Source organism: Geotrypetes seraphini, chromosome 9, assembly GCF_902459505.1.
Source record: "Geotrypetes seraphini chromosome 9, aGeoSer1.1, whole genome shotgun sequence".
NCBI lineage: Eukaryota > Metazoa > Chordata > Amphibia > Gymnophiona > Dermophiidae > Geotrypetes > Geotrypetes seraphini.
In genome coordinates this window covers 12729315-12746048 of record NC_047092.1, presented here as the reverse complement: position 1 = coordinate 12746048, position 16734 = coordinate 12729315, and the positions used below count along the sequence as shown (strand labels likewise).

The following is a 16734-nucleotide window of genomic DNA, read 5'->3' as shown; positions in this document are numbered from 1 at the left end:
ATGCTAAGAAATGCAAGGTCATGCATTTGGGCTTCAAAAACCCGAGGGAATGGTACAGTTTAGGGGGCGAAGAGCTTATGTGCACGACGGAAGAGTGGGACATGGGCGTGATCGTATGTGATGAACTTAAGGTGGCCAAACAGGTTGAAAAGGTGATGGCGAAAGTTAGAAGAAAGCTAGGTTGCATAGAGAGAGGTATGGCCAGTAGGAAAAAGGGCGTATGGAGCAGTAATCTAAGATGCTTAAGATCAGAGATTTGAACCCGCAGTCGAATAGAGAGGAAGTCAAAATAGTGTTTAATGGTACGAAGTTTCCATATGGTGAAAATTCCACCCACCCAGAGCTGCAAACAGGTTGGGTTTTACAGATGACTCATAAGAAGCATTCATGAAATATGCATCTAGAGCCGGGGTTTTGAATCCAGTCCTTGGGGCTTACACAGGCAGTGTATGGAAACGTATCTCATGCATATTCATTGTGGGACTTTTAAAAACCTGACTGACTGCGTATGTCCTGAGTTCTGGGTTGAGAACCCCAGATCTAGGAGGTAATATTCAACTGGTGGCCATCAGAACTTTTTAAAACAGACCACTGCTTCCAAAATTATGCCCAGTTATTCAATTCTGGGCCCTTTCCAGGTACCAGCATTAAACATTTGGGTACGTGCAGCCAGCTGGCACTTGAATCGGATAAGTGATGATATTCACTCTTAACTGACGTCATCCGCGCATACTCAGAGGCCCTCCAGATGCGACTGGAGCTTTCCAAAACCCGGACAAACTGTTGGATTTTGGAAACGCCATCTGGGCACCGGGACAGACCTCTAAAAAGTAGACATGTCCGGGCTTTCCCGGACGTCTGGTAACCCCAACCCAGCCCATCCACACCTGTGTCTGGCACTGGGAGAGGAATCCTAGACTCTAAGTGCACAGTGAATGGCCGGGAGCAGAAAGAAAGGACCAATAGAAGCTCAACATTTTGCTCCACTCGGTCTGCCAAACGTTTTTGATGATAAAGCAAGGTAGGGTGAGGTCTGGCCTAGGGAGCAAGCAGGGCAGACGGTTGAGTTCCTTCTTGTCCTGAGCTGCCACTGACTGTGACACTGGAGTTCGGGTCTCCATAGAAACATAGAAGATGACGGCAGGAAAGGGCCACAGCCCATCAAGTCTGCCCACTCCAACAACCCTACCCCCTTGAATTTACCCCCCTAGAGATACCACATGTGTATCCCATTTCCTTTTAAAATCCGGCACGCTGCTGGCCTGAATCACCTGAAGTGGAAGTTCATTCCAACGATCGACCACCCTTTCGGTGAAGAAGAACTTCCTGGTGTCGCCATGAAATTTCCCACCCCTGATTTTCAGCGGATGGCCTCTTGTGGCCGAGGGACCTTTAAAAAAGAAGATATCATCCTCCACCTCAATACGGCCGGTGATATATTTAAACGTCTCTATCATGTCTCCTCTCTCTCTACGTTCCTCGAGGGAGTATAGCTGCAATTTATTCAGCCTTTCCTCCTACGGGAGGTCTTTGGGTCCCGAGACCATCCCGGTGGACCTCAGTAATTTCAGCTGCCACTGAATGAAAAGGCGTGATGGCCGCGTTAGTCCCCTTTTCAAGGTAATATTTAGAAATAAAACAAGGGAAATAAGGTAATACCTTTTTTTTTTATTGGACTAACTCTGCCACTGAGGAATAATTATACCGTTCTTTCCACGGATATGCTCAGGCACACGATCATTATTTTTTTGTTCGTGTAGCCTTGCATTTCCCAATTATTTTTTTGTTCATTTCTCTTTTGCGTTAATGAAAACATTTTTAATGCTTTCTAGAACGTGTTTTTCTAAATGCACAATTGACTTTATGCATGTTAATCTGTCGGCTAACATGAGTGTAATTGATTTTGCTTGCACTAAATTTTTATGGTGTTCTAATGAGCTAAATGTACACATCCTTGGTTTCTTCTCTCCTGTACAGATTAGCGTGCCATCCGCGTGCAAAACCCCTCCCCCCCCAGCAACCTAACTGGGAGGACGAGGGGTGGCAGTAATGTAATTTAATAACACGCCCCTTGTTATATACACTTGTGCGCAAAACTTGATGCTTAGCGGACAAAGTTGCGCGCCCAAGTTGAAGATTAAGGCCATTTATTTGCATAACTTAATTGAATAATTAGTTGCTAATCGGCTTTAGGTTGGGAGAGTGCCCATATATACCAGCCATTTAGTTAGCCTAAGTACTCGCGCCTAAAGTAAGATACCCAATTTCGAACTTATCGACCAACACGGTACTTACATTCTTTGAACGGTAATGCCCTGGCGGTGCCGTCTGTTCGTGAAACTCACCACGAGGAATATGGGAAATCTATTCTACGCGCATGAACCACAGTTATGGAACCAATTACCTGAGCAACTGCGAGGGGCTGGTGGCGATGGCGGTTTCAAGGTTATGTTGAAAAGGGTTTTGTTTGACGAGGTGTATCAATGCTGACTTTCTAGATTTTTTTTTTTTTAAGTGTTTTGAAGTTTATTACGCAATTGCTGTTTTAATGTACTGTATTTGTTTGTTATAAAGTATGCATGTTTGTTGGACTCCGCCTAGAAATGTTGAGTCGAGTTGGATATACATTTTTTAAAATAAATAAACTTCAGGAGCGCTATAGAGAAGTGTATCTCAAACCGTATGCCAAGGCACACTAGTGTGCCTCCTGAGATTTCAGGTGTGCCATGGTACACTGGGCAGGAGGAAAGGCGCAGGCTGACTGCCTACAGGACGTGCCTCGCGTGGCAAGAGGCACATCCTGTAGGCAATCAGTAGGCGCCAACACCTATCCTCTCTGGCCCTCTTCCCTTCTGGCACCCCCCACTGGCGTCTCAGAGCCCGCCTGGAGGGCCTTCACACACACGTGGACATCGACATGATGATGTCATCACAGCGATATCCGCGCACTTCCAGATGCCTCGCGCCACGGCCACTACCTCTAGTGTGCCGCGGCTCGAGAAAGTTTGCGGGACACTGCTATAGAGAATTCCCCCCTAAGAGGACAAAGTTCCAAACAGTGCTTGACCCTCGGAGGAGAGCCCTTGAAAACGGCCTCTCCTTGGGATGATTCACAATTAACGTCCCTCTGTTAATTGAAAATTATTGAGGGTGTAAAGAAGAACTTGTCTTGACTGCCCAAGGATGAAAATGTGGGGATGATGGAGAGCTGCTACTTTGCTAGACCCAAACCTGCTGTATTCTTAAGCAAAATGCACTGCAAGAGAATCTTCAATGTACGGGAGGTCCACTGGGTCAAAACAGCAGAAAAGCCAGGCGTGTGGCCCTGTGTAGAACGTATGAGTGTGAAAAATGCACATTTGCCCTGTTCCAGAGATTTCCGCTGCTTTTGGAAAGAACTCTATATTAGAGAATGACACGGGGACAGTTTATCGTCGTAAACTGTGGTCACCGCAGTAAATCCGCAGGAATGGAGAAATTTGCAAGTGGTTTACTGCAGGAATAGGGACAAGACCTTTCACCGCCCCGCGGGAATGGAGACAAGACTTTTCACCGCCCCGCGGGAGCGGTAAAAAGTCTTGCTCCTGTGTTAAAAAAATTGTGCCTGTGTCAGACTCGGCATCTCCTCCCCAGCTCCTCTTGGGCTTATTTTACCTTCAGGAGCCAGCTATACCACGATGAAGACAGAAGGAACCCAAAACCAAAGCCTGAGACCAATGTGATTTGAAGAATAAAATTACCAGAATATTTAATATTTGAAATATGTATCCTGCTAGAGCTGGTATTAGACATAATTGGGGACCGCACAGCCCAGGCTGTGCTTCTTTAGCTTCCAGCTGGCTTAGGGCTCTCTCTCTGTTGCACTCCCCTAATTATTCCTGCCACGTGTGTCTGAAATATTTTGTTAGCTTGATTTTTCTGTGTAGCATTTTGTAGTAATTTGGTTTGTTCAGTTTTCACAATAGTGGAGGGGATATTTGTGAAAGGGAGGGGAGACAGGGGTTTTGTTGATCCTTGATCTGTATTATTTGTGTTTATAAAATGACAATTGTACAGAATAGTCTCTTTTTATACTTTAATAAAATAAGTTTGTATAAAATCATAACTATTCAAGGCGTATGTGGATGGGATCTGACAGTTTGCAGGGCGGGGACAGGGACCGAGCTTGCAAGGACGGGGATCGAGTTCACAGGGCAGGGACGGGGACTGAGCTCACAGGGATGGGGCAGGGACGACGGGACGGGGCGGGAACGGTGATAAATATTTTCTCCGTGCCATTCTCTACTCTATATTTAGAGGAGAAGGCGAAATGAGTAGGGTTGGGCAGACAGAACATTTTTTGTTTCATGTATTTTCCCATGCCATTTCTGGAAATGTTTATTTTGATCATGTGGCCCTTTGGGGGTATAGTGCATACTCTTTTGAAACACTATGCATTGTTATCAGCAAACAAAAGAATACAAACTGTGCTAATTTTCAGGTTTTGACCTACGACATGCGACACATTGTTGAAACGTCTTATGTTGTTACAAATGACAAGTCCAAATGTTTTATGGCTACCAATTCAGAGTTGTCACAAAAGCTACAACACTATGAAATTTGCTGAAACCCAACAGAAATTACAATTTCATAAGTTGAGATTTATCATAGTAACATAGTAACATAGTAGATGACGGCAGATAAAGACCCAAGTGGTCCATCCAGTCTGCCCAACCTGATTCAATTTAAATTTTTTTATTTTTTCTTCTTAGCTATTTCTGGGCAAGAATCCAAAGCTTTTCCCGGTACTATGCTTGGGTTCCAACTGCCGAAATCTCTGTTAAGACTTACTCCAGCCCATCTACACCCTCCCAGCCATTGAAGCCCTCCCCTGCCCATCCTCCACCAAAGTGCCATATACAGACACAGACCGTGCAAGTCTGCCCAGTAACTGGCCTAGTTCAATATTTAATATTATTTTCCGATTCTAGATCCTCTGTGTTCATCCCACGCTTCTTTGAACTCAGTCACCGTTTTTCTCTCCCTCTCTTTCTTTGTCTTACTCTCTCTTTCTTTCTTTCTCTTGCTCTTTCTTTGTCTCTCTCTCTCTTTCTTTGTCTCACTCTCTCTTTCTTTCTTTCTCTCACTTTTTCTTTGTCTTTCTTTCGTTCTTTCTTTGTCTTTCTCTCTTTTTCTTTCTCTTTCTCTCTCTCTCTCTCTTTGTCTTTCTCTCTTTCTTTGTCTTTTTCTCTCTTTTTCTTTCTTTGTCTTTCTCTCTTTTTCTTTCTCTCTCTCTCATAGTAACATAGTAGATGACGGCAGATAAAGACCCGAATGGTCCATCCAGTCTGCCCAATCTGATTCAATTTAAATTTTTTTAATTTTTTCTTCTTAGCTATTTCTGGGCAAGAATCCAAAGCTTTACCCGGTACTGTGCTTGGGTTCCAACTGCCGAAATCTCTGTTCAGACTTACTCCAGCCCTTCTACACCCTCCCAGCCATTGAAGCCCTCCCCTGCCCATCCTCTACCAAACGGCCATACAGACACAGACCGTGCAAGTCTGCCTAGTAACTGGCCTTAGTTCAATATTTAATATTATTTTCTGATTCTAAATCTTCTGTGTTCATCCCACGCTTCTTTGAACTCGGTCACAGTTTTACTCTCCACCACCTCTCTCGGGAGCGCATTCCAGGCATCCACCACCCTCTCCGTAAAGTAGAATTTCCTAACATTGCCCCTGAATCTACCACCCCTCAACCTCAAATTATGTCCTCTGGTTTTACCATTTTCCTTTCTCTGAAAAATATTTTGTTCTACGTTAATACCCTTCAAGTATTTGAACGTCTGAATCATATCTCCGAATTGCAGAGTCCAAACCGACTCTCTTCGAACCTCAGAATGCTGGGCGGTAGCTTAACGGCACGGCATTCCGCGGTTCGAACAAAGTCGGTTTGAAGTCTGCAACTCCCAGATGATAAATCTCAGCTGATGAAATCGTAGTTCCTGTTGGGTTTCAGCAAATTTCATAGCGTTGTAGCTTTTGTTACAAACGGCGACCCTTCTCTAGAACTGTGTCCTTCTGGTGGGGGGGGGGGGGGGGGCCAGAGAATGCCGAGGTAGAGTATAATTAGGTCTCTTTGCTTTCTTGTAGCTGACCAGAGTTCCCGTGGAGTCCTGTGGACAGTATGCGACGTGCAGCGAATGCCTGGGCTCAGGAGACCCCCATTGCGGATGGTGTGTGCTTCACAACGCGTAAGTTCAGGCTGGTTGGATTTATACTCCTTTCGATTTCTCTGCTCCTTCTTCCCATGGTCTCTGTACCCTGAAGATGAAACAAATAGACAGGTTGTTCCATGTGGAGCAAGAAAGCAGTTATTTGGAAGTGTGATCAGGTTCGTTCACAAAGGCGACCCGTTGACCTTTCTTTGAGAATTCTGTTTCTCGATGCTACAACCATTTTCATTTTTAAATGCCGAAATCCTCTTAGGCTTGCCACAGAATATCTTCTGCACTTTTTTTTGCCCTTTGTAACACTTTATGGCCTCGTGAGAGCAACACTAGGGCTGTAGGCGTGAATATTGTTCTATGCTTGGATGCTTCCAGGCTTTTATTCAAACCACGGGAGATCGCTGGTGATCTCCTGCTGTCTATGGCAAATACCAGAAGTTTAGTGCCGGCACCTTATCTGGCCGCCGGCACTGAATTTCTGGTCTGTTTTGGGCTGGCCGGGACATAGCCAGCTTTGCCAATATTCAGTGGTTAGCTGGATAAGTTTCAGTGGCCAAAAGTATACCACCCTTTTAGGTGGTTGTATTTGGTCGCTGAACTTAGTCGGCGAGTCGCTGAATATTGGCAGTGACTGGCTATGTCACGCGGGTGCTGTTCCCAGCCGTCTAAATAGCACAAAATATTAGGCCCTTCATCACCATTATACAAAGCAAGTCTTCAGAGTTGATTGTTGCAGTTGTCTGGATCTTGCCACATCTGGTTTCAGCCATCATATTGGGGCTTTCTTCATGGTACGCTGGGAAGTTTGCCGTTTGTCTTTTTTTATATATTGGGTCCTCAAACCTAATTGGCTGGGGCTTGAGGTGATTTAGGCAGGAACCTTCTTTAAGGGAAGTTATATTAGCGGCTGTGGCACCAGCGTTGGCTCTTCCTCTGACGTCACTTCTTAGGCATGGGTCCTGGAAGTGACGTCAGAGGAAGAGCCGTCGCTGGCGTCACAGCAGGTTTGGGGGGTTGCTGCTCATGCCAGGAACGTTACAGAGGTCCGCGGCGCGTACACGCGGCAGTGTGGGGCAGGGAAGGAGCGGGAGGGGAGCAGTGAGGAGGATGGGCACCTGCACCCTCACCATGATGGCACCCGGGGTGGTCTGTTCCCCCCTCCACTGGTGACCTGTCAAATGCGTGCAGGACATTGGCGCGATGTTTGCGCGCAGGACAAATGAACGCCGCCCCCTTGCCTTCCTGTTTGCGCTCTGAGGTGGAGCTTTGGGGGGAACGCCCAAAACACTCATGCTCCTGTTGAGGGGGTATGTGGGGGGAACTTCCCCCACTACACTTTAAACTCACATTCTCCTCCCGAAGCCTTTCCTTTTCCGCTCTGAGTGGGGGCATGGGGGGAACACCCCCCTACTATAATCGTGCTCTCCGTCAGGGGGATGCCGATGCGCTCGATTGCCGCTAACTCCCACCACTACATTTACAATTGCGCCCCAAAAATCCCGCTCCCTTCATGCGCGCACTTGTCGTGCGCACATTTGACAGGGCGAAATTCTCAGGCGCGCTATTGACGATGTACCCCCTCCCCCCAATGCCAATAATTGTACAAATGTTTCTCAAGTAGCCCAGTGTTTTCGTAGGAAGACATTCGCCCTCCTCGACACGTCTTTAGAGTTCAGCTCCTCTTTAGTTTCTAACCTGCCACTGTCTGACCCTCTATTCCACTCCCGGGGAGGGGGGTGGAGGGTATCCGATGACAGCTCTCTCATGCACTCTGATACTCTCTGACTGTGAAAGGGCCCAGAGCCAGAAATACGCAATTGATTTCCACGAGTCTCCCTTCTGCCTCAACTTTGCAAGAGGAAATTCAACTCCAGAGTGGGCGAGAAAGAGAATTAAAAAAAAAAAAATCCACGGATCACTTTCTCCATAACAGTAGGTGAGCACAAAGAGGTGGGGGTAGCTATAGAGGGGGGTCCAGAGAGAGCTTCTATCCATACCTGTTAACCCTCGTTTTTCCCTTTGCTGTCTCTCCTCTATTAATGTCCTCTCCTTCCCTCCATTTAGCACACAGTCTGGGTCCTTCACAGGTCTCTTCAGGCTGCCATGAATCATTTAGATAGTGCGAATTGAAAACAAGAAGCTTGTCTACAGCCCCAGTCTCCAGGGGTCAAAGGAGATTACACCAGACCCCTCTACACCAGACACTGTGCCTAAGACTTGAGACAGCTGGGAAACCAGGGGGACAGCGGGGTCCTAGCAAGGGCAAGGTCAAACAGTGAGGGCGTAAGAGAAGGAAAAATATTCTGCTAAGGGGAAAGACTGGTAGGGGATGTTTCTGAGGAAATGTGCAGACAATTACAATTGGTTCAGCAATGTAGATTTGGCTTGCCCCCCCCCCCCCCCCCAGGGCATGGAAATAATTTGTAAATTGTGAAAAGGGGGTTCTGGTGGGCAGGGGAGGCCCTAGCTGTGTGATCCCACTGCGGCAAATCCTTCCAGAATTCCACAGACTAAAGAACTCCAGTCCAGTCCTAGATAATATTTCTTTAAAAGCCTGGGCCCAATATTAAGCCCACAAGGGTTAGTGATTTTAAATGTACTTACTGCTGCAGGCGGACTTTGGTCAGAATTTTCCGTGTCAGTCCTTACCTGGGCATTGGTACCGAATAGATAGGTCTTTACTGGCCACCAGAAGTTATCCACATGCCGGCCGATATTCAGGCCAATATCCAGATAACAGCCCAGGGAAAGTTAGGGCAGTATTTTGGCTCCTCAAACTTTATCCCAGTACTTACCCAGTTAGTGGACTCAAATTAACTCCCGGCTCTGTCCAGACTCCACCCAGCCACTAATTGGATAACACCATGACTATAGCTGGATTTTCAGCCACTCTATCCAATCGCTGCCTGGCTGCCCTGGAACTTCCTCTCCGACATTAGACTTGACGTCTGAGGTGACATTGCATATTTTAAAGTCATCTGCCTTGACCTCTGAAAAAACCCTCAAATACAAATGTGAATTCACATTTTCTCTGCCTACAGTGTGCTTTGTCTTTTTTAAAAATTTTATTGTTGGTAGATCATTTTGACTTGGTCATTTTAAAAGTAGCTCGCAAGCCAAAAAAGTGTGGGCACCCCTGGCTTAGGCTATAAGCGGTGTATAAAGACTGAAATAAATAAATAAGTATTTGAAAAACAGCTGCAGTAGAAATACTGAGATTTTGCATCATAATTGCTGGTACAATTCAACCAAGTACCGTATTTACTCGAATATTAGCCGCCCTGAATATAACCCAAGGTAACTTCCCCCCAACCAAAAAAAAAAGAAGAAAAAAGGTTGACTCAAATATAAACTGGGGGTTAATATTCAAGTACCCTGCACCCTGTTCCCCCTTTCTTCCTGCCATGTGTGCTGTCCCCCCCTCCTTCACTGTCCTGCACACTGCCACTCTCCTTCCTTCCCGCTTGTTTCCATGCAGGCCTCCCCTGTGTACCTTTTTAACCCCTGGTGGTCCAGCAGAGGGGCCAGGACAGGCAGCCGGAAAAGGGGGGGGGTAGGGCGGGATTGGGGGTGAGACTGGGGCATAATGGAGCAGGGATGGGTGGAACTGGGTGGGGATGCAGTCGGGTCTAGGGGTTCCGGATTTTCCATTTGGAAAATCGTGGAACCCTACCCACACAGTCCTCTAACCTCGCTGATTTTTTCTATAAATGCCTATTCTGCTTCCATCATTCCTCTGCGTTCCATCACAGGCCTCATTTCTCCACACTGCTGCGGTTCTTTCTCAGCCGCATTCTGCCACTCTTTCTCATGACTTTATAACATCTAATGACAAAGCGTTCCCCCTAAGCTTAATACAGATGGCACTAGTCATTTGTAGTGTCCTGTAGAACCCCTGGGACCTCACCGAGAAGTCAAAATACTGACCTTTGATCCCAGTGTTTGCTTTGTCTTCCTACTCTCCTGGCATTGGCAATTTTCCAGTAGCCGACTTACTCTGAGGCGGCAGAATGATTTATTGATTAGAGAGTGAGGTTCAAAGTCAATATTCATGAATTTGAACTGTGGAAGGAGTGACATTGTATTGTGTAGATCAGTGTCTCTCAAACTGTGTGCCAGGGCACAGTGGAGCCCCAAAGAGATTCCGGGTGTGTCATTGAGAGTTTCTTGAATTCTACTTTATTTTTAAAAATTCTCTTCATAAGTATACACTAGAAAAGATAATAATAATAATAATAACTTTATTTTTGTATACCGCCATACCCAGGGAGTTCTAGGCGGTTCACATTAATTAAACAAAACTTACTAAGAAATAAACTATATTTACAAGTAATGAAGATATTGACAATTGATCATAGTTACAATTGATCATAATTACAAGCAATGAGGTGATGAAGGTGAGCATGCGAGGGGGGAAATGAGTAGGTCGTTGGAGTTAGTGAGATGGGGGAGATCAAAAAGAGGGGGGTACCGGGAGAGTTGGGTCGTTTGAGGGAGGGGTGAGAGAAATGGAAGAGAGGGGCTTGGGGATATTAAGCGTGGAATAAATGAGTTTTGAGTATTTTTCGGAAATCAAGGTAGGTATGGGCCTTGAGCAGAATTTGGGCTAGCCAAGGGTTCTGTTTGGCTGCCTGGAAAGCGAAGGTTTTGTCGAAGAACCTTTTGAGATGGCATAGTTTTAGGGAGGGGAAGGCGAAAAGATTGATTCTGCAGGAGTTCTTTTTGTTACAGTTCAGGTTGAAATGAGGGGTGAGGTAGCTCGGAGATAGCCCAAAGACAGTTTTGTAGCAGAAGCACACGAACTTGAATAGGATTCTAGATTCAAGGGGTAGCCAATGTAGTTTGTGGTAAAAAGGGGTGATGTGTTCCCATTTGTTTAAGCCAAATATAAGGCGAATGGCGGTGTTCTGGATAAGTTTCAGTCTCCTGATGGTTTTCTTCGAGGAGGCCAGATAAATGATGTTGCACGTATGTCATGTATGCAAGAATCTGTCAATGTTATGAGTGTCTTGTGTGCGTAAGGATACAAACGCCTAGACCAGGGGTAGGCAATTCCGGTCCTCGAGAGCCGGAGCCAGGTCAGGTTTTCAGGATCTCCACCATGAATATGTATGGGATGGATTTGCAGGCACTGCCTCCTTGAGATGCAAATCTATCTCATGCATATTTATTGTGGAGATCCTGAAAACCTGACCTGGCTCCGGCTCTCGGGGACCGGAACTGCCCACCCCTGCCCTGCAACAAAGGTAGGCAATTCCGGTCCTCGAAAGCCGGATCCAGGTCAGGTTATCAGGATCTCCACCATGAATATGTATGGGATGGATTTGCATGCACTGCCTCCTTGAGATGCAAATCTATCTCATGCATATTTATTGTGGAGATCCTGAAAACCTGACCTGGCTCCGGCTCTCGGGGACCGGAACTGCCCACCCCTGCCCTGCAACAAAGTAGGCAATTCCGGTCCTCGAGAGCCGGATCCAGGTCAGGTTATCAGGATCTCCACAATGAATATGTATGAGATGGATTTGCATGCACTGCCTCCTTGAGATGCAAATCTATCTCATGCCTATTTATTGTGGAGATCCTGAAAACCTGACCTGGCTCCGGCTCTCGAGGACCGGAATTGCCTACCCCTGGCCTAGACAAGCATCGTTCTTTGACGCGATTGGTCCTTGATAACTAACGGTGGGTAATTTTATTTTTTCCTTTTTAAGCAGTCGTTATCCTAACCTGAGCAACAAAGCAGTCAAGGCTTTGTTACCGTTTGGATCTTTGCGAACTGGGATTTTCAGCTCGGACAGAAATCAAAGAGAACGACTGCAGATAGTGAAGGATGAAATGTGTTTGCTCGTCAACTATCGAGCCACATTTTGAATTAATTTGCACTTAAAAACAAGGACATCCATCTCATAGCTTAAAGAACTTTAAGTAAATAACGCTCAAATTTAATTTTTGGTTGGCTTTGCAATTTTATAATTTCATTTATAATGTGCCATGAAAAACATTTGCTCCATTTAGGGTGCCAGAACTAAAAATGTTTGAGAGACACTGGTGTAGATAATTTTTATACTACAAAACCATGGCCTATGACAGTGTTTCTCAACTCGGTCCTGGAGTACCCCCTTGCCAGTCAGGTTTTCAAGATTTCCACAATGAATATACACTTCTCCCTCCGTATTCGGTGTGATAGGGGATTAACAGAACCGCAAATACTGAAAAACCGCGAATAACTTTTTTATACGTTATTTGCTGTTTTCTATTAAAAACCATCGTGAATATGGTGAAACCGCGAATAACATGGTGGGAGACCTGGCCTGTTTCTTGAAAGAGAGGCAAAACACAGTGAAGAAAGTGCTGGGAATCGGCGATTTTTCTCTGTAAACGCTTGGAATCAGCGATTTCTCTATGCAGGCTGATGCAATTTGGGGGGAGGAGCCAGCAAGCTAAAAACCGTGAATAATCAAAACCGCGAATGCTGAAACCGCGAATATGGAGGTAGAGGTGTACATGAAATAAATTTGCATATAATGGAAGCGGTTGCAAAATCTGGCAACTCTACGCTGGGGAGGCCCTCATGATCAAGCTCATGGTAGAAAGGGGGAAACGGATAGGAAGAAGAGCCACAAGCTTAAAGGACAGGGTATTCGGTAGATTGTATGCCCACTGGGACAGATAGGGAAAAAAGCTTGAGTTCCTGAATGTAATACCACTTAGACCATAAGTGGTATATAAATACTAAAAATAAATAAAATTAAAAAGATAAAAATTTCTCAATAGACAAAAGAGAATGTATTTGGAGATGTCCATCTCCTTGAGGATACATACAATTAGGGTTACCAGGGTTGCATCCAGCCATGCACAGATACCCTCCTGACAGGGTTCCGAGGACGAGAACAAGTTGAGGAGGACAGAGCTGGGAGGGGCGAGGCTGGGGCATAAGGGGGCTTGACTTGGGCGTAACGGGGTAGGGCGGGGCTGGGTGGGCCTGGGGGCGGGGCTACATGTCCGGATTCTACAGGCATAAAATCTGGTAACCCTACATACAATAAAAAGTGGGATGGTGGTGTGGATGTCACTGACAAACCCTGAGTAACAGTGTTGAAGCCTCTCATGGGAAAATATTTGGTGGTTTTTCTTCAGCTCATTTGGATCCAAAGCGGCCCTGACTTAAAAATTAATGAAGACCACTGGACTAAGCTGACCTGGGCAGGCTCACTCCCATCTTCCTGTCACCATAGACTAGGCCTCACATTTGAACTTCTTTTTGGTCTTTTTACTTTTCACATTTGTTCCTTCTATCTGTTTTCTTTCCTTCTTTGTTTCATATTCTGCCTCCTCTTCTTCCTCCGCCCTTCTTCGTTCCTCTCTTCTTTCTGTGGCCTGGTGCCCAGAGTAGAGAATAACATCTCGTCTGGCCTCAGTTGCAACTTGATCTTCCGTACAGGGCACAGCCTAATTGATTGACCCTGAGTTTACCTTTTCTTAGTGAAAGTCTTCTGAATAGTTAATAGATTTCAGGTAACCCAAGATATCTACAGAGGGCAAGATAGAATCAAGCAGAGACCTTTTAAGTTGTTCTTTTCCTTGAGTTTCTGTATCTGCAAAGATTTTTTTTTGTTTTAAGTTTCAGCTTTTTCTTTTCCAGTCATTTCTTTTTTTTTTTTTTTAAACTGTTGCAACCACTGCTGACTAGTTAAGTCCCATCTTGAGCCTTGTCTCCGACTTTCCTTCAAGTTCAACTTTTTTTCCAAACACCGATTAACTCCAGGACAGTCATAAAGGATCAAGGGAGCTACAGTCAGAGCAATTCAGAAAGAAATGGAGAATCAAGACTGAGAAATGGCACGATGACAAAATTAATCACCGTTCCCGTCCCCAAGGATAACCGCGGGAAACAATCCCATGTCATGTTTTAGTGTCTATCTCAGTCTCTGTCCTTCTACACCAGCGTTCTTCAATGCAAGGCTTGAGGGTCAGTGGCTGGGCCCATTCGTACTCTGATTCTTCCCTCTCTCCTTAAAGAATGACATGGAGATGGTTTCCCACGGTTAACCACGGGGACATTACAGTAAAGATGTGCACAGAATTGAATCAGTTCAGCGGACGGCCACCAGGATGATCTCGAGGCTCAAGGGTCTCTCATACGAAGAGAGACTGAACAAATTGCAGCTCTACACTCTCGAGGAACGTAGGGAGAGGGGAGACATGATCGAAATATTTAAGTACCTCACGGGACGTGTCGAAGTGGAAGATGATATTTTCTTTCTCAAGGGACGCTCGGCCACAAGAGGGCACCCGCTCAAACTCAGGGGCGGAAAATTTCATGGCGACACCAGAAAGTATTTCTTCACAGAGAGAGTGGTTGATCATTGGAACAAGCTTCCAGTGCAGGTGATCGAGGCAGACAGCGTGCCAGACTTTAAGAATAAATGGGATACCCATGTGGGATCCCTACGAGGGTCAAGATAAGGACATTGGGTCATTAGGGCATAGACAGGGGGTGGGTAAGCAGAGTGGGCAGACTTGATGGGCTGTAGCCCTTTTCTGCCGTCATCTTCTATGTTTCTATGTTATTGGACTTATCAGTGTGGGTCACCGTTAAGATGTGTTATTTTATCACTAACTTGGTCCCTTTTAATGCAATGAGACCTAGTTACTAATAACTGAGGTCAACAGTAGAATAACTTGTCTTAACAGGAGCCCACATTGATAACGTCCTCCTTAATTACAGAAAAAAAGAAATGTCTCTAGAAATTTAAATAAAAGTGAGCCAAGTATAGGACAATCGAGGTCATAGAGCTTTATGGTTATAGAAACATAGAAACATGATGGCAGATAAAGGCCAAATTGCCCATCTGCAGCATCCACTATCTCCTGTTCCTTTCTCTAGTGACTAAGGCAGAAGACCGCCCTTGGCGCTGTTTGGGTGGGGACACCAGCATCTCTCCATCCCCCCGTTCTTTCCCATGCCGCATATGCCTTCAATTCCTCGCCACCATACCTCTCTAGCTCTTCGCCAGCGAGAAGCAGTTCCAACCTGCTGCTCGCGCCGGCCTCGGCATTAGTCCCAGGTCCCACGACTACGAAGTTAGAGATGCTGCTTGCACCGAGAAGCTAAACAAGAACAGGGGAGCACACGCGGCGGGGGAGATGGGGCGCCTCCCACCCTCGCTATGCCACTGTGTTACAGTACCTTATTCCAGTTGGAATATGCAAATGGCAGAGTCAGAATGAAACAGAAAATGTGTCTATGTCCTCTTTTTGCGTGGCGCTGGTCTGCCCTATTCGCTTTCCTTCTCCATGAATGAGTCACTTAAAAGTGTGCAACTGGCACTGCAGGCGAGAAAGGACGTCTTTATTTTAATTGGCATAAGTAAAAAAAAAAAAATCTGATTCATCCATGCCCGGGAGCCTCGTTTCCAGTCAGCATACCCCCGCCTCCTGGAATAGGTCTATTAACTTGGTATTTGCAATGTTTTAAGTGCCATTTTTATCAAATTACCAGCACTGGACAGGTTTTCTCTTTAATGTGAAATGCATGTCCCTGGGCAAGGGCTATTTGCATAGACAAGGCTGACGTGGGTGGCTGTTTAATTCTCTAGCAAGGATTTCAACGGCCAGGTTGTGGCGTGATTGTATTTTTTGTGACCTAGTATCCAGCCAATATGTTTGTAGCTTTAAAATGTGTTCTGAATTTCTGTGCAGAAATTTTTTTTTTTCGCTCAAGGCTATAAGATAGAAATACATTTGAAATTATATGTTAAACCTGTCCTAGCTTTACAAGTATCCCATCTACATAGTAACATAGTAGATGACGGCAGATAAAGACCCGAATGGTCCATCCAGTCTGCCCAACCTGATTCAATTTAAATTTTTTTTTTTTTTTCCAATTTTTTCTTCTTAGCTATTTCTGGGCAAGAATCCAAAGCTTTACCCAGTACTGTGCTTGGGTTCCAACTGCCGAAATCTCTGTTAAGACTTATTCCAGCCCATCTACACCCTCCCAGCCATTGAAGCTCTCTCCAGCCCATCCTCCTCCAAACGGCCATTTACAGACACAGACCGTGCAAGTCTGCCCAGTACTGGCCTTAGCTCTTCACTATTTACTATTATTTTCTGATTCTAGATCCTCTGTGTTCATCCCATGCTTTTTTGAACTCCGTCACCGTTTTCCTCTCCACCACCTCTCTCGGGAGCGCATCCCAGGCATCCACTACCCTCTCCGTAAAGAAGAATTTCCCTCCTGATGTGCTCATTTTTTTCTCTTACCACAAACAGAGGTTTTGTGTGTAGGTCGTGAGATGCATTTATCACTTTTTTCTTCTGAAGTTTTATTGGATAACGTGGAGGTCACTGTAGATATCTAGAGATAATCTAGGATTCCACGTTGTCGTTTAAGCCACAGGCTAAGTCAGTGATTTCTCTTGCTTTTTTTTTTAAACTGCGTTTGTTGCGTGATTTAAGAGATTATCTGTCTGTGAGTAATTTTAGGACTTTCATTTTGATGATTCTTACCCCTATGTTTG

General features: G+C 45.5%; 1 protein-coding gene across 2 annotated transcripts in view; it reads left to right on the top strand.

Moving 5' to 3' along the window:
* Positions 1–16734, top strand: part of PLXNA4 (plexin A4) — a 1110463-nt gene that overhangs the window by 616098 nt on the left and 477631 nt on the right. For both annotated transcript variants that reach the window (XM_033958729.1, XM_033958728.1), the window contains exon 5: positions 6132–6232. In XM_033958729.1, the coding sequence (XP_033814620.1) occupies positions 6132–6232 (101 nt within the window). The remainder of the gene's footprint in view (positions 1–6131; positions 6233–16734) is intronic.